At 45.4% G+C, this 24,357-nt stretch overlaps 1 protein-coding gene, 1 long non-coding RNA gene and 1 pseudogene across 4 annotated transcripts in view; 2 read left to right on the plus strand and 1 right to left on the minus strand.

Annotated features, from left to right (window-relative positions):
• The window catches only part of LOC112479450, a 16,705-nt gene extending 16,163 nt beyond the window's left edge, over positions 1 to 542 (minus strand). Inside the window, exon 1 of the long non-coding RNA XR_003046198.1 lies at positions 473 to 542. This is a non-coding gene — a long non-coding RNA (uncharacterized LOC112479450). The remainder of the gene's footprint in view (positions 1 to 472) is intronic.
• Positions 543 to 664: 122 nt separating this feature from the next.
• TBC1D2 (TBC1 domain family member 2) overlaps positions 665 to 24,357 on the plus strand; it is a 45,294-nt gene continuing 21,601 nt past the window's right edge. For 2 of the 3 annotated variants that reach the window (XM_006911542.3, XM_025046560.1), the window contains exons 1-5: positions 665 to 1,186; positions 4,492 to 4,633; positions 10,396 to 10,543; positions 15,977 to 16,110; positions 18,912 to 19,108. In XM_006911542.3, coding sequence (XP_006911604.1) covers positions 812 to 1,186; positions 4,492 to 4,633; positions 10,396 to 10,543; positions 15,977 to 16,110; positions 18,912 to 19,108 — 996 coding nt within the window. In that variant the 5' untranslated portion in view covers positions 665 to 811. Of the gene's footprint in view, positions 1,187 to 4,491; positions 4,634 to 10,395; positions 10,544 to 15,976; positions 16,111 to 18,911; positions 19,109 to 24,357 lie in introns of those variants that run through there. The other variant, XM_015589070.2, reaches the window with a different exon arrangement.
• LOC112479467 lies at positions 19,549 to 19,668 on the plus strand (annotated as a pseudogene).

Below are 24,357 nucleotides of genomic sequence, written 5' to 3' on the forward strand. Positions count from 1 at the left end.
AAATAAACGAGTTAGGGCCTAAGTACATGTATTTGTGTTTACAAAATTCAAAGAGCCCAACCCCCCCCAGGCGTGGCAGTGGGTTCCGGCCGGGCAGCAGTCGGACCTGAGCGCCCAACGTAACGCAACCGGCGCTGGAAGGAGAAGAGTGGGAGCTGGATCAAAGGCAGGACAGGCTGCTTCGGTCCGCGGACCGTCACGCAGGCGCTAAACTAAAGCCGCAGAGGAAAGGCGGGCGGGCAAAGACCACGAGCCGCGAGCTCCCAGAGAGGCGCCGGAAGTGGCGCCAGCGAGTCCGACGTCTCTCAGCCAATGGCCGCGCGATGCGCCGCCCGGCGGTGACACGTGCGGCACCTGGCAAGAAAAGGCGACGGCCCGGAGAGCGTGAGAAGAAACCACCCTTCTACGTTATTACGCGAGCTACCAGGGCAGCGTAGTCAATGACAAGCGTCTCTTCCCGACTCTCTCTCACCGGCTCAGTGACGCCACTCTTCAATCTGAGGCCCGCCTCACGCCCCGTCGTTGCCCTCAGTAAAGATGGCTGACTGGCGCCGACGAGAAGCCGGAAGTAGGCGGGATACGAGGGGCCGGTAGAGGGCGAGTTGATGGGCGTGGTTTGGCTGTGGCGAGGGCAGCAGGGGCGTGACTATCCTCCCCACTGGGTATTGGGTCAATGAGGCGCACCCATCACAGCCATCCTCACTCCTCTATGGTCTCCTGAAGACCGGTCACTGCTGGCCTCGGCACGCGCAGAGACCTCCCTCTTCGAAGTCTCGGAGATTGGTCCTGTTTCTTCGCGGTGAGAGCGGCGATGGAGGGCATGCAGGAGAAACCCCAGGAGTCTAGCTCCTTTGCCCCCGGGTCCGAAGAGCCTACCGACTCCGGCAGGGGGTCCGAAGTGTTGCCTCCCGAAGAGTCAGAGGGCTGCGCCCGGCCCCTGGAGACGACCCCCAAGAAACTCTGTGGATACTTAAGTAAGTTTGGAGGCAAGGGCCCCATCCGGGGCTGGAAATCCCGCTGGTTCTTTTACGACGAGAATAAATGTCACCTGTATTATTCGCGGACCGCGCAGGATGCCAATCCCTTGGACAGCATCGACCTCTCCAGTGCGGTCTTTGATTGCAAGGCGGACGCCGAGGAGGGGACTTTTGAAATCAAGACTCCGGGCCGGATTATTACCCTGAAGGTAAATGGAGCGATTTTTCTCTTTTCAGCCGAGATGAGTTCCCAGGGCACGGCCGGGTGCCGGTTGGGTGATCATAGTAGATTTACTGGAACAATGAGCACGGATCCTAATCACCCAACGAACCCTGGATGCCCAGGGTTTTGTGCTTTCCCAAGCGCATTCGCACCCATTTCCTCATTGGGTTCCCACAACGAAGGCAGGGATGGTAGACGAGAAACTGAATCATAGGGAGATGAAGTAACTGGCCCGAGGTCACTTATCTAGAGAGTGGAGTAGCTTATACTTAGAATCCTGTGGTCTTTGTACCTCTCAGTACTGTATCAAAACTTTTCCTTTTGGATGTGCCAAACAACGCAGTTACCTTAACTTTCTTACTTGGAGTTAAAGTATAGTCAAGGTATGAGCTTTGCAATCCTCCTCCCAAGGCCTAGATTCTGAATCATTTTTCTTGATTTTTTTTTGGCTAAAGGGGAGTGAGTGCAGAGAAAATGTCAGGGATCGAGAGGTAAACATTTAGATTTCACTGATTAGCCTTGAATGTTTATTGAGGCATGTCTAAACCTGTTTTCTCGTCAGTAGGTTTTATTTAACCTTCAGGTTTAACAAGAAAGACTGAAACAGTGGAAAGGCCTTGTTCTTTGAAATCAGACAAGATTGCATTCAGATTCTACATCAGTTACTTATTAGCCATGTGACCCTAGGCAAGTAACTTAACCTCTCAGAATCTAGGTAGTTTGTGAGATTTAAAACAAGATGTGTAAGTGTCTGGCGCATCACAGGATTGTTAAATTAATCCCAGCACCTAGAATACAGCTTTGTATCTGGTGGGTGCTCAATAAATGTTTGTTAAAGAAACACATGGTGATGAAGCCAAGATCAGAATGTTCATGCCAAGAGGAGGTACCCTAGAACTTAATTGGAAAGAAAGATCTGGGCTAAGAGTTTGAGGATTCACACTCATCAGAGAAGAATGCCAGGAGACAGCCTTCTCTACCCCACCCCATCTTCCCACACTGCCACCTGAACTCTAGCCAGTTGGGTATCTATTGAGATCCTTGAATACAGCCCACATCTTCAGTTTCCCTTTACTGTCTGGACCTGGCTGGTAACTAGGGTTGAGGGATCAGCTAAAATGATGGAAACCAGGAATTCCAGGCCAGGGAAGGCAGGCATTTCAGAGGTTGTGTGGTTTACGGGTCATGTGTCTCCTCCTACAGTTTGAATGCTGTCTACAGGTTCTCCAACATGTGTCTTTTACTATTCCATTGATCTATGTGTCCTGGCTCTGTGCTAGGCACTGGGATGTGGGTCAAAATCAGACCTGCCCCCTGACACTCAAACAGTTTAAGGTCTAGTGAGAGAGACTGACAGGGAGATGGGTATGCCCAGTACAATGTTCTATAGAAACACTGTGATAAGTCTGTACCAGAAAAGTATGGTGACAGAAAGGGATGACATCTGAGTCTTGAAGAAGTCAGTTTTCTACAAGCAGACAAGAGGGAGAAGGATATTTCAAGCCAAGAAAGCCCCATGAGCAAAGATAGGAAAACATGCTACAGCCCAGAGTATCCAGACAAATCCTGGGAGCCTGGGGTACACAGGGGCCCAAAAGATGAAACGGAAGAACAGAGGCCGAAGGGGGAGGGCAGGGCATTTGTGAGTTATGCCAAGGAGCTTAGACTTAGTCCTGTAGGCTGCAGGAAATTGCCAAAAAGCTTTAAGTGAAAAAACACTGTAAGAAGAGAATGTTTAGAAAGCTCAGTCTGGCTATTAAGTAGAGAACAAATTAGAAGGCGGCAAGGCTGGTGGTCAGGGAGTCCATCAGGAAGTGATCAGGAGAGAATGATGGCTAAGCCAGAGCTGTGACAACAGAGAAGGAGACAAATGGGGTGGCTAGGGATGTGAGGCATGGAGAATCTGAGGGAAGAGTCAGGGAAGGCTCCTATAACTGACCAACTGCCTGGTTGGGCTAGTCATCAAGCGTGAACCCAAGATGAGGAGACCGTGGGACATCCAGGTATATGTCCATCTCAGTAGACTCTTAAGTGTCTTGGCTCACCACAGTATGTCCAGTGCCTACTACAGTTCCTGACACATACAGTAGGTGCTCAGTATACACTTGTCCAATGAATTAATAAAATAAGGTATTTGGGGATGAGCTGGAACTTGTTAGTATAAGGTCATGGTGAAGCCCTAGGAGGGGCTGAGGTCTCTCGGGGATAGTATGTAGAAAGAGAAGACTGGTGGGCATCATTTTATCTTATTTGATACCTCCATGACAGATTGAGAGCCTCTTTCATGGATTCCCCTCTCACATCCAGGGGGAACTTGCCCTGGACGCCCATAGCCTGCCGCTGTTCTCACATGGTCTTTATTATCTATAGCTCTGTGAGGCTCACCATCCTCTTCTCTGCAAGTTACCTGACTTCTACGCCCAACTGATCCCAGACTTTCTCTACATAAGCTACATCTCCTGGCCATAAATTATAACAAAACTCTGGTCAAGAAATGGAAGACCCAGGTCTGGGACCAACTCTAATGCTACCTGCCTGTGCAACCTCAGAGCTCGGTTTCTCCCATCTATAGAAAGGACTGATTACTCCTCCCCTGCCTCTCTCCTGGAGGATCTGGTGACTTAATGGATGTGAGAATAGGTATTTGGACCATCTAGTGCTGGGAGACTAATGACCAGCATCATCCATTAACTGGTTGGGGGTGCCTGGAGGGTGCCACTTTATTATTGTAGTGTGCGTATGGCTCTCCAGTCCCATAATATGCATGATTTCAGTGCATCCCCCAAACAGGATGGAGTCTCCCATTCCATAAAACGCCAGCTAAGACACTAAGATGTCGCACAGGAGATAGTGATGGTACCAGGGCCCCACCCAAGTCAGAATTCCAAAGTTCTTGCCCTCTCTCTTAGCACCTCCAAATTCCTTTACCCAGTGAGCACATTTTGAGCACCTACTGTGTGTCAGGTATTATGTTGAGCACTTTACCTTCTTTACCTCATTTCATCCTCATAAGCACCCACCCTACGAAATGAGTGGTATCATCACCATAGTACATGAGGAAACTGAGGCCCAGAGAGAGTAAGGAACTTCTGAGTGGGAGACCAGAGCCTGATTATCTTCCGTGGCTGAGAAGCATGTGGGATTTCCGAGGTGAGCATTATCCACACTGACAGGTTTCTTATTTTTTCTGGGAAGGAGAGAGTACCAAGCCTCCCATGACCTTCCTGCGTCCCACACCCAGTGCCACCCTGCGGGCACAGGGCCTTGCCAACTAACCCTTGTGCTTCTCAGGCTACCACCAAGCAAGTGATGCTATACTGGCTGCAGCAGCTGCAGATGAAGCGCTGGGAGTTCCACAACAGCCCTCCTGCACCTTCCGCCACCCTTGATGCTGCCCTGGCTGGGAATGGGCCCACCCTGCGCCTTGAACTAGGTACCCAACGAGCTTACCTCCTGCCTGCACACCCAGGGCTCTTGGTGACCAAGCCTTTACCCGCCTGTTGGGAGTGATGGAGGGGAGAGTCCTCTGCTAAAGGAGCAGAGAGCCAAGGATGTGACTCAGGATCAGTTAGGGCAATGTTATAGCATTAAAGTCAAGAATATGGGCTCTGAGGCCCATGTTCAAATCCTAATCTTGTGTGGTCCTAGGCAAGCTGTGTAACCTTTCTGAGCTTCAGTTTCCTTCCCTGTAAAATAGGGCCAATAAATTATACCTATTGCTTAGGATTATGGTGGGGATTAAATTAATCCATATACCTTAAGTGTTTGGAACAATGCCTGCACATTGTCAGAGCTCAATAAATGTCAGCTACTATTATGACTGCTATGGGAAGGTCTCAAGAAAGGAAACTTTTAGAATTGCTTTCTTTGAGGAAAGTTAATGAGAAAAATGCAGTTTTTACTGCTGCTGCTTATGCAGATGCTTTTGTACTGTAAGTTAGGTAGACCATTGATTTTATCCCTGGTATTCCCATAAGGCAGAATCCTTTACCCCCACGTGATCCACAAATGAAGTTTCATGATCCCAAATCCTGGAACATCCCAGCATGGAGGAGTCCTGGAGATTATACTCTCTCGCCCCTATGCCGCAACCAGGAATAGTGATAGTTTTAGAATCAGGGCAGACCACCCAAGGCTGCTCCTGCAAGAGCATAAAGAGTGAGGTCCCAGCACAAAGCTGCAGTGTGTCCAAGATGCCTCATCCTCAATTAACAGGGAAATCAATGGCTGAGGGCAGGACTTGTCAGGTGCATTCTAGACTTCCCAAACTGAGCTCATCTGCCCTTGACCCTTCTCCTCCTCCAGTTTCCTTTCCTTCTGTAAATTCCTCCATTTACCCCGTTGCTCCAGTAACCAGGAGCTATCCATTCCCCTCCTGGGTCTGTTAGCTAGTCCAGTCAGTCACCAGTGCTGGCCATGTGTCCCTCTGGCCTAAACGTCAGACCTTGGACTTCCTCATTGTGGTTGCCTAGGGCCAGGCCTCAGCTCTTAGCTGGAAAATCATAGCAGCCTACTCTCTGGTGTCTCTATGTCCCAGCCTGCTACCTCAGACCATCTTCCTCACTACAGCCAGAGTAAACTTTATAAAATAAAAACCTGAGCCCCACCCCACTTCCATGGCCACCCACCTATCCCAGTCCGAGTCCCAGCTTTTCAGCAGTGTACTCAGGCTTGTCCTTCCTGCTCTCACCTCTGCCTGCTTCCCCAGTACCCACCTTGGACTTTACACTTCAGCAGTACCAAAGATGTCTCTGCTTTCTTCTCTGCCTGGTAAATTCCTGCTTATTCTCAGTGGCCAAGCTTTAGTGTCAACTTCTCTTACCAGCTTCCTCTTGGAAGCCTTCTGGAATTTTGCCAACTAGATTCTATATTAGCCCTCAAGACTTCTTGGGATTCTTGAGACCTGTCACATTGTGTTCTAATTACAATGTCCTTGTCAGTCTCTGCCCACTAGCCCGCAAGGGGCCATGTCTTTGTCACCTGCGACCCTGGTACCTGGTGCCCTGCCTGGCATATTGGATATTTGTTGAGTGACTGTGTGAACAAATACATTGAATTTCATAATTAAATGAGGAAAGGAATGTAAAGCCCTTAGCATAATGTCAGCCACATAGTAAGTGCTCAGTATATGATAGCTGTCCTAATAGTATTGTTATTAGATATGTACATGTACACTATTACTATTATAATAACTGTTCCTTTTTATTGTTAATAATAATCATCAGTAACTTCTTTGGAGAAACTTCTAGATGTTTTATTCTTATAAGGGCTTTCTTTGGGGAAGGGTTTGTTTGTCTACTGCATTTCTACTTGACCATCCCACCTGCCAGAGAGCCAAAGAACCCTGACTATGTGGAAGACTGCAGCCTGAGTTGATGGAATTGCCAGAGCAGCCTCCGATTAGAAATGAGAAACCCTCCCTGACTTAAGGTTGGAAGAACCAGGTTATCAAAAGAGTAGCTTTAGAATCCCACAGGTTCTTCTACCTTTCCAAGTTCTTGAATTCTGTGGTTTTGGTTCAGCACACTCTGGGGCCTCTTCTGGGCCAGCCCCTGCTGTGGGCATGGAGGCATGGGAATGGTTGCCATGATGACCAGGGTGCCAGTCTTCCCGGAAGGATGCTAGAGGAGATGCAGGAAACAGGGATGTGGGCTACTCTTCTGAAGCCATACATATCTTACAGCAAGCCCTCACCCTCCCGGACCCAAGACCCCTGCGAAACCTTCCCCAGCCCACTCAGAAAGACATTTCTGGAGTCTCAAGCAAGCTGGCAGGCCCTAGATTGGCTGTATGGAGCAAGATGCCCCACCTCGCCAGTCTCCACCCTTCCTGAGAGGAAGCAGGGGCCTCCTGCCAGGACAGTGAAAACCTGTCGACTCACATCTGACTTTGAGACATCTTATAAAAAATGTCTCATGATTGCCCTCGAGCATCTGCAAGCATTTTCTCTTCAGCTTTTAAGCGTTTATGCCATTTTTTAATACTTAAAATTGGTCTCCACAGAGCCAAGAAAGATCAAAGGGAAGCCAATAGATTGATAATAACATGTTACCAAAGTAGGACACATTTTCAAAGGACTTTTATGAATGTATATCATAAAAATAAGCATACCATTTACTGACACTATTTTAACACTTTACATGCATCATTTATCTAATCCTCACAACAGTCTTATGAGGTAGTTACTATTATTCCCATTTTACAGAAGAGGAAACCGAGGCTCCAAGAGGCCAAGGTACCTGTGTAAGGTCATGCAGCAAGAAAATGTCAGTGCTGAAATTTGAACCCTCGTCTGCAGACTCACACTCCACTCCTAAAGCTGACGAAGTAACTGGCCATGTGTCCAGGGCTGTCCAGGGCTCTCCAGGGGAGCAGTAACCTGCTGGCCCAGGCCCTTTTTGTTAGATGATGACTTCTTTCTACCAGTGGTGGGACAGCCTCTAGGGCTCAGGCAAAAGGAGAATTACAAGTAAATGCTGTTAAAAATTATTTGTGTGATCGCCTCACTGAGGGCATTTCCGCAGGCTGGAGAAGGGCCCAAAGGACCCAGACCAGAGCCCAGGGTCAATTCTGTTTCCTACAGGAAGCACAGCCTTCACAGTAGATCACCATCATGTGCCACCCATCCTTTGGACCCCTTAGCATTGGGAGCTTGTACCTTTTGGGGCAGCCCCTCCCTTCTTGGAACTGTCTCCTTCTCAGAAATAAGGAAAACCGAGAAACTGTTGAGTCCCTGGCTCTGCTAGCAGCTGTGTGACCTTAGCCACAAAATTCACTGTCTCTGAACTGCTGTTTTCTCACTGATGAAACCAACCAATGGTGCCATATACCCCCAAGACTTAGTTCTTTGTGTCCTCAGAGTAGATCTAGAGCCACAGGTAGAAGTTAAAGGAAAACAGATATTGGCTGTTAGGGAAGTACTTGCCAAGACATTAAAATCTTAGACAGATTGTAATTTTTTTGTTTGTTCTGAATGAGGTAGAATAAAGGTGGTTAAAGCATCAATATATAAGAAAACTTTAATTATTTTGAATCAGCTCAAAGTCTGGATTTTTATATACTTTAATTCTAAAGGAGACAGGGTAGAGAGTGTCCTTCCAGTTTTAAAAATGTGGAACCTGAGGCTGGAAGAGAATAAGTGATCCCCAGCCAGGTCACAGCGCCCTCCCAGGGAAGCATGCCTTAGCCCCAGGTCTTCCAACTACACAGCTGTAGCCCTTTCTAGTCAGCCAGGTTCCTTGGGCTCCTGCCGAAACCCCTAGAGCAGGAATCTCCAAGACCAGTACTGGTCCGTGGCCTATTAGGAACTGGGCCACACCGCAGGAGGTGAGTGGCAGGCAAGCAAAGCTTCATCTGTATTTGCAGCCACTCCCCAGTGCTACCATCACCACCTCAGCTCCACCTCAGATCATCAGTCATTAGATTCTCATAGGAGCAGTGGTCCCTGGTGCCAGAAAGGTTGGGGACCGCTGCCCTAGGGGACTCTATAGTTCCAGCCAAATGAGATCCCCTTTTAGCCACCCCCCTCTAATTTGTCTTTTCCAGCCCCTTCTCCTCTGGGTCCCTCCTGGCATCCTCGGTTCTGGCTTTGGAATCCTTTGCTGCTGCCTGTACTTACACACAGAGTAGGATCTTCTTTCATCCTTCTGTAGGTTCAAATCATCTCCAGCCTTCCAGGCCCAGCTCCACTGCCCTTCCTCCAGAAAGTCTTCCCTGACTCGAGTTGGAAGGAATCTGTCTCCACCTCTCAGAACTCACTACTCTTTGTCTGGCCTGCCTTCCAGCTTCCATCCACTTGGTTTTCCTGAAGTGTGCACTTCTCCTCTGCTCTTGAAGCTATGCCTTTGATTATCTCACTTTCTCTAGCCCCACCTGGAAACCTCAGGTGGGCACCCAAACTGGTGAGAAAGTGAACTGAAGAGAGGAACTCAAAAGAATGACTCGGAATGGCCAAGTACTGGCCAGCCTGCTAGATCTGGAAGAGCCTAATAGGAAGCAACAAATGTATTACTTGCAAAATTTATTTTCCAGTAGATTGAACAACTCCTGGCCCCAACCATTGCATTTAATGTTTTTGCACCCACACCCTTTTTGCAAAAGTAAATTTCCTATGCCCCTACGTTTTTCACCCTCTCAGTAAGAGGGCTCCCAATGAAAGGTATCTGCTGCCCTGTAGGTCTCAGGGGCTCCCTGATCAAGGTCATACCATCCCCTAAGTGGCCTTAGTTCTCTTCCACTTTTTGTAACATTCAAAACTAACTTCTAAATATTTCACCTCCTCTCTCATATACCTCGAGTGATATTTCCTTTTGAAACACTCATTGTATAAGAATCATTGTTTAAGCAGAACAGTAAGTAGAAAGAGAAGTAGCCATAATTCTATCGCCTGGAAACAGCCAGCTTTTTATTTAAATGCATTTAGGATCATATAATAATACAATATGCCCTACTTTGCTTTTTGCAACTCAGTATTGTAACCCTAAAATTTCCCTGTATTATAAAATCTTTTTATTAACATCTACTTTTGATGACTATGTATTATTTTTCTGCTTATAAAAGTAACCCATGTTTACTGTAGAAAATTTGGGGAAAAACAGTAAACTGTAATGAGAATAGCCTGCTTACTTCTAATCCCATCACGTACTTCTGACCACTGTTGAGACTGCAGAATGTATTTCTTTGAGACTTTTTCTATACAATTGAGATTCCCAATTTTTTTTCTGGCTTTTTCCACTTAATATTATCCCATGCCCACTCTCCATGTTCTTAATCATTCTTCATTAGCATCATTTTAATTTGGTTGAGTAAAATTCCATTGTCTAAAGGCATCAAGATTTATTTAACCTTTTCACAGACCTTTACATTATTTATAGTTCGAGGCTAAACAGTGCCCAGGATGAACCTCTTGGTTCATAAAGGTTTATCTACATTTCAGACAACTTCTGCAGTTCTGCATATTTTTAAGAGGTTTCCATGGAGGCTGTTCCAGCAAAATGCATTGTTTTACTGCAGAACATTCAGTAAACTGCCTGCCTCTTTGGCTGCTGTTAACCCACAAGGAAGTTTGCTCACAGAGCTCACTGACCCCCGCCTACTCCCAGTTAGAGCTGAGCCCATACACCCACCTGTCTAGTCTTTCCAAGTGCAGTGACCTGGGTGGGTGATTTCCCTTTTGTTGTTGTCTTTGTTCCCCAGAGCAAGAGGAGGCAGAGCTGGAGGAGTTCCTGTGCCCAGTGAAAACACCCACTGGGCTCGTAGGTGTGGCAGCTGCCTTGCAGCCAGCCCCTGCCATGCCCTTGGCCCTTCAGAATATTTCCCTCAAGCACCTGGGAACTGAAATACAGTAAGTGCCAGTAGGGTTGAGAGGCTGGCCAAGCTGCAATTAGCCCCTTCTTGAGAGCTTACAGTGATCTGATGGGCCTGGGGAGGGGCTAGGGACTTTCTTTTCAATTCATCATGTCATTACTTTAAAATATTACATTTGTGGTTCTGATTTTAAAAGTAGTGTGTGTTCTTTGTAGAAAATTAGAAATATCTAGAAAGGTGTACAGTTAAATTACCCATAATCCTATCACCTAGGCAAGCATTCTTAGTATTTGGTATATCTCTTTCCACCAGATTTTCTATACACGTACATGCACAATTGAGATCATACTGAATGTAAGGTGATGATGGCTTCACAAATGGCTACATATGTCAATTACATCAAATTATTCACTTTTAACACATGTAATTTGTTGTCTATTGATCATATCTCCGCTACTTTTTCATTTAATAATGTATCATATATACAATTTTCCATTGGCAGGCTTTGTTTTAAATAATTTATAAGAAGACAACAATGTGGCCTGGGGCTTTGGAGCCAAACTGCCTGGATTTATATCCCAGCTCCACCAGTCATGGGCTGTACTGCCCTGGACAAGTTGCTTTATTTCTCCATGTTTCACTTAAATTGTTAGTAAATGTAAAATATAGCAGTGCTTGCTTTACAAGATTAATGCAGGGGTTAAACGGATTAATGCATATAAACTACTTTAGAACGTGCTTAGTAATGGGTAAGCACTTGATAAATATTATCTGGAGCTACTCTTATTGCTCTTACTGAAGAAAGCTTCTTTGAATTCAAACTAAACCCAAGACTGATGCTATTTGGATGCTTATTTTCTGTGTAGACTTCAGACAAAATGGAATCTCTTAAAAAGCAGAATAGATTGTTCACTGGACTTGGATCAGAGACTCTTGGCTCAGTGTGACTGAAGCATGGCATTTCCCCTGTTGGCTTCAGTGTTTGAATTTACTTAGGTAACTCAGAGGGTAGTGATGCTCTTCCCAGGACATAAGCAGGTTTTAGGGAAAAGACGGTATGTCTTTTGGGGCTTAATGGCTAGAAGTCAAACTACCCAACAGGTATCTGATGAAGAGGCCTGAAACTCAGGAGAGAGATCTGAGCTGAGAGACTTGGGAGGTGTGGGGCATGGTCAGGCCCCTCAGTGTTGAGTGGACAAGGAGGGTCCCATTCCAGAGATCTTCCCCCAGGAGGAGCCGGAGGGAACTGCCAGCATTGGGAACCTCCTAGGAGGGAGAGGGGGCCTGAGAAGTCCAGCCATCCGTGTCCAGGGTAGTCTCACCAAGATTAAGCCAGATTCATGCCTGATGAAGGTCACGGACAGCAAAAGTGGAACAGAGAATATGCAGAGACTAAGAAAGGAAGGAAGTTGCAGAGGATCAGTCAGTTACATCCCCCCTGACACTTGCAATAACCCACAGAAAATGCAAGGCAACACTGCAAGTATCCTGGGCTGCCGAGGGCCCCGGTAAGATCAGGGTTACCCTTGCTTCCTGCACTCCCTTGTCCTGCTGGTCTTGGTGCTTACAGTTGGGTCTGTCATGAGCCCGGGTCATACTCTGGGGAAGAGAGCCCCCAGGGCACTGTACTGGGTGCTTTAGATTCTCATCGAGTTGTCTGGACAACCCTGTGAAGTTATATCATAACAGTTAAGTTCTCAGGCTATGGAATTAAAGGTCCAAATCTGATGCTCAGTCCCACTGCTTACTAGCTCTGTGGCTTTGTTAACTTATCCTTTCTAAACCTCAGTTCTCCTCTGTGTACAATGGAGGTGCTAATAGTACTTACTCATTGGGCTATTGTGAAGATTAAATACACTGAATGCATGTGTTTGAGGATTAACTGCGTTGAATTACTAGCGTTTAGCTTAGAGCCTAGGCCATGAAAGGGCCCAGTCATTGTCGTATGTAGGTTCATCATCCCCATTGCAGAGGAGAAAACCCAGGCTTAGAGAGGATAAATGGCTTGCCCAAGGTTTTCCTTCTAGAACAAGTCTTTATGACCACTACCTTCATGCTGACAAGGCCTTTTAGACCTAGAGCTGTAACTACGCAAAAAATGATCTATGAACTGCTCCAAGCCAAGTCAATAAATTTATGAAATGGAGATGTCATCTGGCTGGGGAGTGGCCACCTGGGCTGTGTCTGTAATTAGTGAGCTCCCTTTATGGCCCTGGTGTTGAGGTTTCTATGCCCTTCTACACCCTGTGACCATCATTACACTTCCTGGAAGTGTTGGGGAGGCTGAAGTTCCTGGGCAAGAGGAAGTGTGGACAGTAATGATGGTCACAGTTCCTCTGGCTATAGAGATACTCAATAACTAGTGCTCCTCATCATTCTTTTTAATATGACCACCACCATTTTATTTTTGGATGGGGAAAGAAAGAACTAGGAAGGGAAAGTGACTAATCCAAGGAATCGGGGGCTTCTTATAGAAGGACCTTAATAATAACAGAGCAAAAGTTGACTAAATAGACTAAATGTTGATGTCAGATCTTGGAAGTGCTGAGTTCTAATTTCTTCTCCTTTATTAATTTAACTGGTTAATCTTTTCCTCCATCAGTCAGCTGTATTTTAACAGAATACAACTATACAAAAAACCGGATTTTCTTTTAAAGATAAGTTTTAGATCAAATGATGGTTCTTTGAAAAAAAAAAATCAACAAAATTGCCAAACATTTAGCTAGACAGACCAAGAAAAAACATAAGACTCAATTACTAAAGTCAAGAACAAAAGAGGGAACAATACTACCAACCATACAGAAATAATAAGAACTATAAGGGAATACTATGAATAATTATTTGCTAACAAATTAGATAACTTAGATGAAATGGACAAATTTCTAGAAAGACACAGATTACTGAAACTGACTCAGGAAGAAATAGAGAATTAGAATAGACCTATAACATGTAAAGACTTTGAATTCGTAATCAAAAAACTACCCACAAAAACAAACAAACAAACAAAAAACCTAGGACCAGATAACTTCACTGGTGACTTCTACCAAACATTTAAAGAAGGATTAATACCAATTTTTCACAAACTTCCCCCAAAAAAGAAGAGGAGGGAACACTTCCCAAAGTCATTCTATAAGGCCAATATTACCCTGATACCAAAACCATAGATATCAAAACTTTTTTGAATACCCAGAGCCTTCACCTAGAACTTCCTTGTGTTAATTTTGCCAGCAGGCATGTTTTTTTCTAACTTACCTCTTCACAGAGAGTATGGATCTTCAGGAGTCCCAGCTTTATATAAAATTTCAATTTCAACTTCATACTCTGTATGAGTCCAAAACCTTGCTTTCCCTCCCTTGCAACTAAGGCTCTAAGTTTCTGGTATCAACAGTTAACGCCTGATAACAACAAAAAAAGTAACTGTGTGGCGATGGATATTAACTAGGTTTATCATAGTGATCATTTCACAATATATACATACGTTATATACCTGAAATGAATATAATGTTATATGTCAATCATATCTGAATGTGAAAAAAACCAACAGTTGATTCCTGGACAAACTCATATCTTAGTCAATTCTCACAACATTAATGCTGCAGACAAACACTTCAGAATTCACTATCAAGTGGTAAGCATTTATTGTGACACATTGGGCTCAGCTGATAAGGGCTAGGGTCACCAGATTTTGACTCCAAGCCATTGGTAAGATCTAGGTCTACTCCACATATTTCTCATCTCCCGTGGACTAGCAGCTACCTAAGGCATGTTCTTAAAGAGGGCAAGCCCTACATGCCAACACATTTGAAACCTATGTTTACGTGGCTTCTGCTAATGTCCTTTTGGCTGAAGCAAGTCACATGGCTATGCCCAACATCAGGAGAAGGAAGGGGAAGTACTCTGTTCCTGCAGAGGTGGAAAGGAAAGAATGAACACTGGCATACCTCATTTTGTTGCACTTTGCAGATACTGCATTTTTTTACAAATTAAAGTTTTGTGGCAACCCTGCACCGAGCAAGTGTATTGGCACCATTTTTAGTAATAAGGTATTTTTTAATTAAGATATGTACATTGCTTTTTTAGATACAGTGCTATTGCATACTTAATAGACTACAGTATAGTGTAAACATAACTTTTATATGCACTAGGAAACCAAAAAATTCATATGACTTGCTTTATTTTGGTCGTCTGGAACCGAACCCACAGTGTCTCTGAGGTATGCCTGTATTTGTCAAACAATAATCTAATCTACATGTTCCTCTTCTTCTTTACTTTCCTGAGTTTCACTTCCTTTCTCATGTTTAGTCCCTAGAGACTTCCTTTCTTTTTCTGGGGATTAGCTAAATATTTGTGAAATATGTTTTGTATTTATCTAGCATCTAGTTGTTTTGGAATAAGAGTGTCTTAGAGTAATTTCTCCCCCAATTGCTAAAAGTATGCATCACACATCAGGATGACATAGTAGAGCTAGGATTCCTTCACAGATCTACACTTTCACTTTCTCTGCTTTTTTGACCACACTATCACTGCCCTTTAATAAATGACCTCCTAGTATAGCGTTTTCCATCTGTTGACCATGACCACAGTAATAGCTCAGTACACATATACATATACATATTTCACTCTCTAAGTCAGGTTCATTCTCATGTCTTCCATTCTGTCTTTTAAATGATGGCCACAATACTGAACTGATTTTACAGTCTACTAGTGGTTCGCAACCTATAGTTTGAAAAACACTGACTCACTAAACTCCTTTAAGCATTTTCTCTTTTCCTTGTTATTAATTTTGGAATATGTCTACTTTTATATCTTTGCAAAGGGAAAATAACCTCAACTGAACTTCTTTTCATCTGGCTCAGGATGAATTTCTCTGTGGTTCCTGGTCCTAGGCCAACCTTTGGTGCTACCTAGTTCCTTCCTGAACACTAAACATGTATTGAGCTTGTAGTCTGAGCACATGCAGCCTAGTGCCAGGTGCCAACAGACGTGCAGGCAGGTTAGTGCCCACTTCATGAAGAAATGACATCATTATTCAGCCTGGACAAGTACTTGGTCACAGGTTGGCCTATTCATGAAGTGCAGTGAAGGCTTTAGAGGGAACAGATTAGAGCAGGGAAAGAAAGCTGTGTTCTAGGCATTCAGAGTACTTCAATGAATAAAACAAACTTCCCTGCCCTCATGGAACTTATACTCCAGCAGCAGGGTTGGGGGCAGGGGAGTTAAGCTTATATTGTTCATAAGCAATATTGTGTGTGGAAGGTGATAAGTATGATGAAAAAATGAAAAGGAGAAGGGTGAGGAGGATCAGAAGTGGCTGGGGGCCATGTTTCATGACAAGTGCCTGTAGTCTGGCAGACAGCAGGGCATGACTGCGGGTGGGGACGCGCGGCCTGAGCTCTAGCAGTGGCGGCGGGGAGGACAGAGGGCCAGAATGGCAGGGCTGTCGGCCTCACGCATCTCTGTTTTCCCTCAGAAACACGATGTACAACATCCGAGGCAACAAGCAGTCCCAAGGAACAGGCCACAGACCTCCAGGGGAAGATTCTCCACTGATCGGGGAGCCTCAGAGGGAGGAACAGCCCTCACCCCCTGACCCCAGCGCCCCAGGTGAGCCTCTGCCCAGGTCTGAGCGGCTTTTGGAGACTGAGTGAGTGCCCTCCTCCTCCCTGAACACCAGTATTTGTGCTTTTGTGTGTCAACGATGCAACTCTCCAGGTCACTCCTCCTGGGTTTCTAGGGGTCTAGTAGCAGTGATTCTTTTTTATTATTTGTATTGTAGTAAAATATACATAACATAAAATGTACACTTTTAACCAATTTTCGCTATACAGTTCAGTGGCATTAAGTACATTCACATTTTTCTGCAACCATCACCACCATTCATCTCCAGGACTCTTTTCAGTTTCCCAAACGGAAACTCTTAGCAATGATTTTTGAAGTAATAAAGGAAAATCTCACTCACTTCCTTCCTTTTTTTTTTAATTTATAAGGAAAGGATATAAAAATGCCACCTGGAGTGATTAAAATCAGATCTACCTGAAGAAGCAAAGCAAATGACCTTTAGGAATCCATCCCAGCTATGAAATAGCACTTTTTTATTCCTTTCACAAAATATGAGTGACCCACGCCATTGGCACTGGTGCCCTTAGAATATATTTTAACTTAGAAGCAGTTGAGAGAAAACCGGCTAAGGCAGCGCGATGGTATCTTCTCATGGCAGAGAGAACCCCTGGGCTGTGTAGAAGTGACAGGGAGAAGCGCCCCTTTGGAGCACTGCCTGGTGGGGACCCTGCAGGTCATAGTGAACAGTACTGTGCTGAACCAATAATAAAAAAACCAGCACTACATATAGTAGTCACTTTGTGCCACGGCTACTCTAAGCACTTTTTGGGGGGGGTGTTATAACCATTGTATTAGAATATTATTCACGTACCATACAATTCACCCCATTTGAAGTCTAGAATTCAGTGCCTTTTAGTATATTCACAGAGTTGTGTAACCATCACCATAATCAATTCTAGAACATTTTTATTATCCAAAAAGAAACCCCGGAAAACCTCAGCCATCAGTCCCAATCTCTACCTCCCTCCAGCTCTCGGCAACTACTAACTTGCTTTCTCTTTCTACAGATTTATCTATTCTGGATAGTTTATATAAATGGAATCATGCAACATATGGCCCTCTATGACTGAATCTTTCACTAAGCAGAACCTTTTCATGTTTTATCCATGAGCACTGAGCACTTTACCTGCATTAACCTCTTTAATCCTACAACAGCCTGAGCAAGCAGTATATACTGCTGTTATTCTCATTTTATAAATAAGGGCACCAAGGCCAGAAAAGTGGAGTGACTTGCTTACAACTGCACAGTGAGTAACAGAACTAGGATTCTTGCAAAGCACTCTGGCCGCATACTGCTGCCTGAAGCGTCACTGTCCAAATCAGTGATTTTTAAAACTACGTCTTTATTACCATGAAACTTTGACACTATAAGCAATATACAAAGCAGATAAAAACTGAGTCGAGTCAGGGGTGAGAGTTTGGGCTCCCTGCAGCACCCCCACCTTCTGGCCCTCCCAGTCAGCCATTGAGGCACTTCCATGAAATCCTAGGGCACTGATTGAAAACCACCGTCTCAGGCCTCATTTTCTCCTACCGTAAAATGGGCACAGTAATCTCTACTCTGCCTGCCCTCAGGGTTGGTGAATAGTTAGCAGAGAACAGCGGGGCTGTAGGGAGGAATGCACTGCCTCTTTCTCTTTCCTGCCTCAGAACTCTGCGGGCTGCTTTGTTCTTGGTACAGTCAGATTTCTTTTAAGTCTGTAACAAGTTCATTCTGGTCTTTTACCCAACAAGGCCAAGGAGTTTCTGGTTCCTGTTACCTACTAGAGTAGTTCTTTATCTGTTCAAGACTGTTTGGTTGGCCTTCAGCCTGGTCCCTGAAAGATGCTAAATCATTAGGCTTGTCTTCCAGGTCCTGCCTGTCCTGGGATCCCTTAACACATCTTTATTTTTTAATACCTTAGTCTCAAAAGGATCAGGGATAGCTTATTAAAATACATATCTGGGGGAAAGTAAGTGAGTAATTTGAGTTAAGAAACCTAGATAAGATCTACTGAGTAGCTAAGAGCCAGCAGCAAATGCTTAGATTATTTCCAGCGTCCATAAGACTAAACACATGTTTTCTTGGAAGAAGCAAAGCTTTTTCTGGCACTGAGGAGAATTTCTCCTGCCAGGGCCTCACAATAGACACAATGTGTATGTGCCATGTAAACAAGATTCCCAAGGTCCCTTGACCATATGTAATCAGGCTATTAAATGTCCCTGGATGCAAGCGATGGCAGAGCCCTAAAGCAAAGGCAGGGGACAGGGCATTCTCCTACCTTAGCTTGTAATAAGAATCAAGTAAGAGTTCGATTTACTCTTTGTGGCAAGAATGTAGAATACAGATATTCCCTGCTTCTATCAATGACAGATCTGCTTAGAAGATAGAGGTGGGATTCTGAAATAAGATATAAGACATCCTGCTAGGGCTTGTGCCTGAGGGAATGGCCACCTGTCATACACCAGCAGGGTAGTATGAGATAGCCCATGCAGGTTTGGATCCAAAACTAGGGGACAGGCACAATTTAGAGGATGGGCTGAATGACCAAGCCAGCATAGTATAAATAATGTTTATTTATCCCAGTAGTTCTCCAAGTATGATCCCTGGACCAGCTGCATCACAAAGGAACATTTTAGAAATGCAAATTCTCAAGCCCTGCCCCAGGCCTATTTAATCTACATTCAGGCGGTCAGTTCCCACAATCTGCATTTTATCTAGCTCTCCAAGTGCTTCTGCAGCAAGCTCAAGTTCTAGAACTGCCAAGGCCCCTGATCATAACCTTTGTGTTTCTCCTTTTGAGCAGGGAAAGGTCCAGCAGATTCTCTGAAGCCTACACTCAAGTCCTCTCTGACCGCCAATCTCATTCAGAAAGCCAAGCGCCAGAACAACACCTTCCCACTCTTTGCCGAAGGACTCACACGGAACCGAACTGCCCAGGAGAAAGCCTTGGCCTTGGAGCAGCAGGTTCTGATGCTTACCAAGGAGTTAAAGTCTCAGAAGGTGAGCTCTGGCCCCAGAGAGGTCCCAGGCTCCAGTAGACCCCTCTAGGCATAGGCCATCTCTGGTCCTTCAAAGCCAAACTGGGATGGTTGGAAATGCTGTGTTGTTGATTACTTAGAGACATTGCTGTCACTCAAACTAGGTGACAGAAAGGTGCCATGAGCAGGGTCTCTGTACAATTGTCTCTCAGACCCCTCCTGGAGAACGAGGCATGTCTTACCCGACCCCGAAGAGGGACAGTACCTGGAGTAGGAGGGTGATCTGGGTGTAGGGTCCTGGGAAGGGCCACCGAAGTAACTGGGGGATCTTTGATCTCTGTAGGATTGTCGTAGAACAGAGAGAGCAAGCAATGCTCTATGGTTCTGGGGCCAACGGGACAGTGACAGGAAGGAAAATTTACACATAAGAGAGAAGTTAATTACAGCAGTTTAAAAAAAAAAGTCTACAGCCCGTGCCACCCTGAACAAGCCTGATCCCATCTGATCTTGGAAGCTAAGCAGGTTCGGGCCTGGTTAGTACTTGGATGGGAGACCACCTAGGAAGACCAGGTACTGTAGGCATAAAAAATAATAATAATAACTTTAAAAAATAATTTTAAAAAAGAGCTACATGGTCATTGTAGAAAACAGATCACACAGATACACATATATGAAAATCATTACAAATTCTGCACCCCAGACTGAAAATCGCATCTCCATCCAGGTGCAACCTCATGAGAGTCACATGGGAAGTGAGGGGGGCTGTGGCACTGGACAGCAGGCTCTCTTTAGCACAATAAAAGTGATTAGATTAGCATAGTCATTACTGAAAATCCCAAGGGTGGTGCTTGGTGGTGCTCCAGGGTGGCCCAACTGAGGGCCCAGATTCCTCTTCCTCTGAGAGGAAGGCCTGAGCTTTTGTGTTTGAGCTTGGCTGCCCTGAATCTTTTTAAGCTTTGTTTCCTGACTCTTGCTCCTGGGAGGTACGGAGTGTTCTGTATTTTCTTCTGAATATTCTCTCCCTTATACATTTCTTTTTTTCCTTTTCTGTTCTGTTTTTAGAGAAGACAGTCCAGAAAAATGCTCTTCCTACCTAGTTTTGCCCCTCTTCTGCCTTTCTTGCTCCCAAGCAGAAAAATAGGGAAATAACAAAGACTTCATTTCTGGCAGGTCAGGAGTTACATTTAATGAAGCAGCTGGTAATTAGAGTTCTCAAAGGAGGAAGCTCATTCATTCATATGTTCTGAATTAATTTGTTTATTCATCGTGTCTTTATTGAGGGCCTACTGTGCGCATGTAGTATTCTAGGTGCTGGGGAACAAACAATGGGGAAAGACACAGGCCTTTACATTTCATGGTGGAGATAGGCATTAAGCAAGTCAGTACCCAAATATATTATGGCAGCATGAGAAGTCCCCTCTGACACCACTTAGCAGCCCAGCTATCTGTTTTCCTCCCCAAATCTTCATGTTCCTATCATGAGGCTGCCAGACTCTCCTTAGAACTGAGTGCCATTAGGTAAGCTGTAGCATCTGCCTGATGCCTGAACCAGTACAGCTGAAGTTCCAAACCTGAATCTGGACAGGAAAAGAAATCTGGACTGTAAATACCGCCTCTCCTTTCACTATATCATCCCCTTTCTAGGAAGAAAGGTGAGGAGGGCTGCAGCACTGGGCAACAGGCTCTCTTCAGCACAATAAAAGTGATTTAAGTTAGAAAAAAAAGGAATGATAGAGTGAAAGAAGAGGTGATATTTACATTGACTTGGCCTGTCCTAAGGCGTTGTCACATGAAGTAGAGAGGCCCCAGGAGACAGATATTTCATTTAGATTTGCCCCTGATAGCTGTGCAGCCCTAGAGGATGCACCATTCTTCAATACTTGAAGGCAAGGTCTTAGAGAATAGTGAGGGCCCCCAGGCTGTTGACGCTACCCTACAGTCAGAGTGAAAAATGTCAGAAAGAAGCTGTTCAAGAATTAAAGGATCTGGACTCTCTTACTAATTCACTTTCCAGAAAATCTTAACCCTGTCCCAGAACAGATATTCAGGAGCACAAGTCCTGCGGTTTAGCTTTTGACTCATGATCCAGAGTGGATTTGCATGCTCTCCAACCCATCTCACAAATGCACTTCAGTCTAACGGGTAATTAAAAGCACAGGCCTTTAAATAAGATTGTGCAGGCCCCAACTCTGGCCCTGAGCCAAGTTTCTCAGCCTCTCTAAACCTCAGTTTCCTCCTCTGTAGATGGAGTTATAACCATGTTTCCTGGAAAAGCCTGTGTCCAATCATAAAGCCTAGTGCCCGGCCCCAGCAGCTGCCCAGCAGATACAGGCTTTGATTATTTGGGCTGTTATCAGCATTCTCTGCCCTCCTTGATTCCTTTCTGCCTTAGAAGGAATGATGTACCCCGCTGAAGGGCTCTGAGAAGAACCCTCTTGAGGAGTTTTGGGAAACAGATGTGAGCCCATGAGGGTCTCAAGGAAATGTGCTTGTGGGGCTTAGCAGTGATGGGCGGAGGTCAGGTCTTCATTCCACATTAGGAAGGGGGAGCTTCAGCCCTACCAACTCTGTGGTTTCACCTCCAGCCCAGATACCAAAACCAAAAGGATACCTTTCTCCTTCTCCTCTTTCGTTTTGGTATCTTTTCTCCTTCTCCTCTTTGGTTTTGGTATCTTGGCTCAGGAGTAGGACAGAGGAGGCTAGCACAACCTTGCGATGCCCAGCAGTGTACTTCGGAGAGCAGCTCTCCATCTGACCATCTGAGTCCAGATCCTCAGCGGGAGAAACAGCCTCCTGGCCTTCCCTGGACCACGTCTGCAGAATACCCTCCTATGTCTCTTCAGTGGGAAGGCACCATCTTTCTGCTTGAGGCTGCAGGAGGACATGGGAACTGGGAGTCTTGTTTTGGCTCAGCCAGCCAGGTGGCCATCGCCAGCAGCTTTAGTGATCCTTTAAGAATTTGTATCTCAGGCTCCACTGAATGCTATAGAGGGCCCTGGTCCTTTTCTCCAGATTCAGGACTCACACCACAGCCCTGCTGCATCCTCCATGACCTCAGGGTACGGCCTAGTGTCATATACAAACACTGTAACTGCCCTTTGGAAAAAACAGAACATACTCTCTGTGCCTCCCTGGTGTCATATTAAACCACAGGGCGACTTAGATACCCATGAAGCCAGTATCTGTACCAGTGCTGGCCCCACAAGAGATTTGGACTCCAGGAGATGGCAGGAGATGGCAGCAGATGGCTACTTGGCTGGGTGACTCAGTCTCTCAGAGTTGACAGAATTGCACCCAGCCTGAAGGCTGTCTGCTCCAGCAGATGGAAAGCTGTTGTTTGTGGTGATGTTCACCATCTGTCGGCTGCTGAAATGAGGAACCAGCCCCTCCGAGGCCCTGCCTGGTGCCCTTTGGGCCTTCTTACTTAGCTCACTCAGGATTACTTAGTAAAGATATGTGATTTGTTTAGGAAACTCAGTGGGGCAAAGTGCAGCTACCCTAGATCCCCAGCCAGAGACTTTGGAGTATACTCCCCTGTACAGGGTACAGACTTTAGAGTGCTCTCCATGTGAAGTGGCTTCATTTATATTGTATTATTTTTTACAGGACAGAAGCAGCTTCGAAATGGTCCCTTTTGTTTTTAATATTTCTATATGGTGTATGTGCATTTTTGTGACTGGCTTATTTCGCTTACCATAATGTCCCTAAGGTTCATCCACATTGTATCATGTGACAAAATTTCCCTCCTTTTTCAGGCTGAATCATACTCCTCTGTATGTGCATGTGCACACACACCACACTTTATCTGTTCACTGTCATTAGAAACAAACACTTGGGTTGTTTCCACCTCTTGGGTATTGTGAATAATGCTGCTATGAACATGGGTTATTTCCATTTTTGAAGAAATTCAAAAAAGCATTTCAGTACAAAATTCATTAACTATGCACTATGGAGCAGTGAGAAGTGAGGTATCTTGGATTAGGAGTTGGGAGCACTCTTATTATGGCGTGTTTTCTCACTCATGGCGTCCACCAGGTCCCTTCAGTCCTCTCCCTTCTCCTTTCTTTGGCTTCAGTCTCCCCATGTGACAGCAAGTTGACCGGCTAGGTGGTCTCCCAGGGCCTGCCAGTCTCCAGGTTTTTTGAACCTGTGATCCATTACCATTCCTCATTTTATGCTTCCTGCTCCAACTCCATCCCTGTCCCTGGTTCCTTTCTCCCTGTCTCATTTTTTTTTCAAGGATTCAGGGGAAGGAGAGCCTCCTGGGCTGGTGTCTTGGTCTTAGATTTTGAGAGCCAGATATGGGAAGGGAGAGACAATTGGATATAGTGAAATGGGCTTCAGAGATGATCCTCCCAGAGTTGGGAGAAGGATACCCATCTGACTCTGAACCTCAGGCAAGTCCGAACAATGGTGTCTGTTGGTTATTTCACAGGCAGTTACCAAGCTGATCTCCAAATCTCAGCTGAACCAGAAAATGGAGTAGGCTTCTCAGTTATCCTGGAGCCCTAAGAATGTTAATCTCTCTCAGCAGGGCCTTGGGAGGAGATTTCTTCATTCCAAACATTCTGGTTTGGTTTGCAACCACTCTCCTCACCTCCTGCCACACCCAGGGATTCGCATAGCTCCTCATCTGCTCTTTCATTCCTCTGGGGCTCTGCTTGAGCCATAGGCTCAGCTATTCGGAAAGCCCTCCCAGCCCTCATCTCCCACCTGCCTTTTGGCCCTCCTCATCCTAAGGGATCAGTTTCAACTGATCTGTTGACGATAGTGGTCTTCCCCCACCTCCACCCTAGGCAGAAGTCAGTGCTCTCTGCTCCAGCCCCCACCCCCACCTTGCCAACATCCTTGCTTCCCTCTTTTGCAGTAAATCGCTCCATTATAGTAATTCACCTTCACTCCCACCAGCCTTTATGCTTTTTGGAGGTGGGAACTATGACCAGTCCCTCTCTGGGCCCCAGCAGCTGGCCCAGTGCCTACCACTGAGTGGCTGTTTGATGAAGGTTGGATGGATGGATGGAAGAGAGAACCAAAGAAAGGACATTCACGAGGACTGAGGTTTCAGAAGATGCATGCTAATTTGGTCTTGTCATTAACTTCTCATATAAAGTCATGATTTGGGGCAGTTCTCCAAAATAGAATTGTTCTTAGCAAATACTCCTATCCAGCTGAACCATTTATTTAAATACTTTGGCATGGATACAGTTAATATGTCTCCAGAAAACTTTCTTCAGATGAGGCTGTGGCATGGAGCACAGCAATGGCCTAGAG

Source organism: Pteropus alecto, unplaced genomic scaffold (genome assembly GCF_000325575.1).
Source record: "Pteropus alecto unplaced genomic scaffold, ASM32557v1 scaffold114, whole genome shotgun sequence".
NCBI lineage: Eukaryota > Metazoa > Chordata > Mammalia > Chiroptera > Pteropodidae > Pteropus > Pteropus alecto.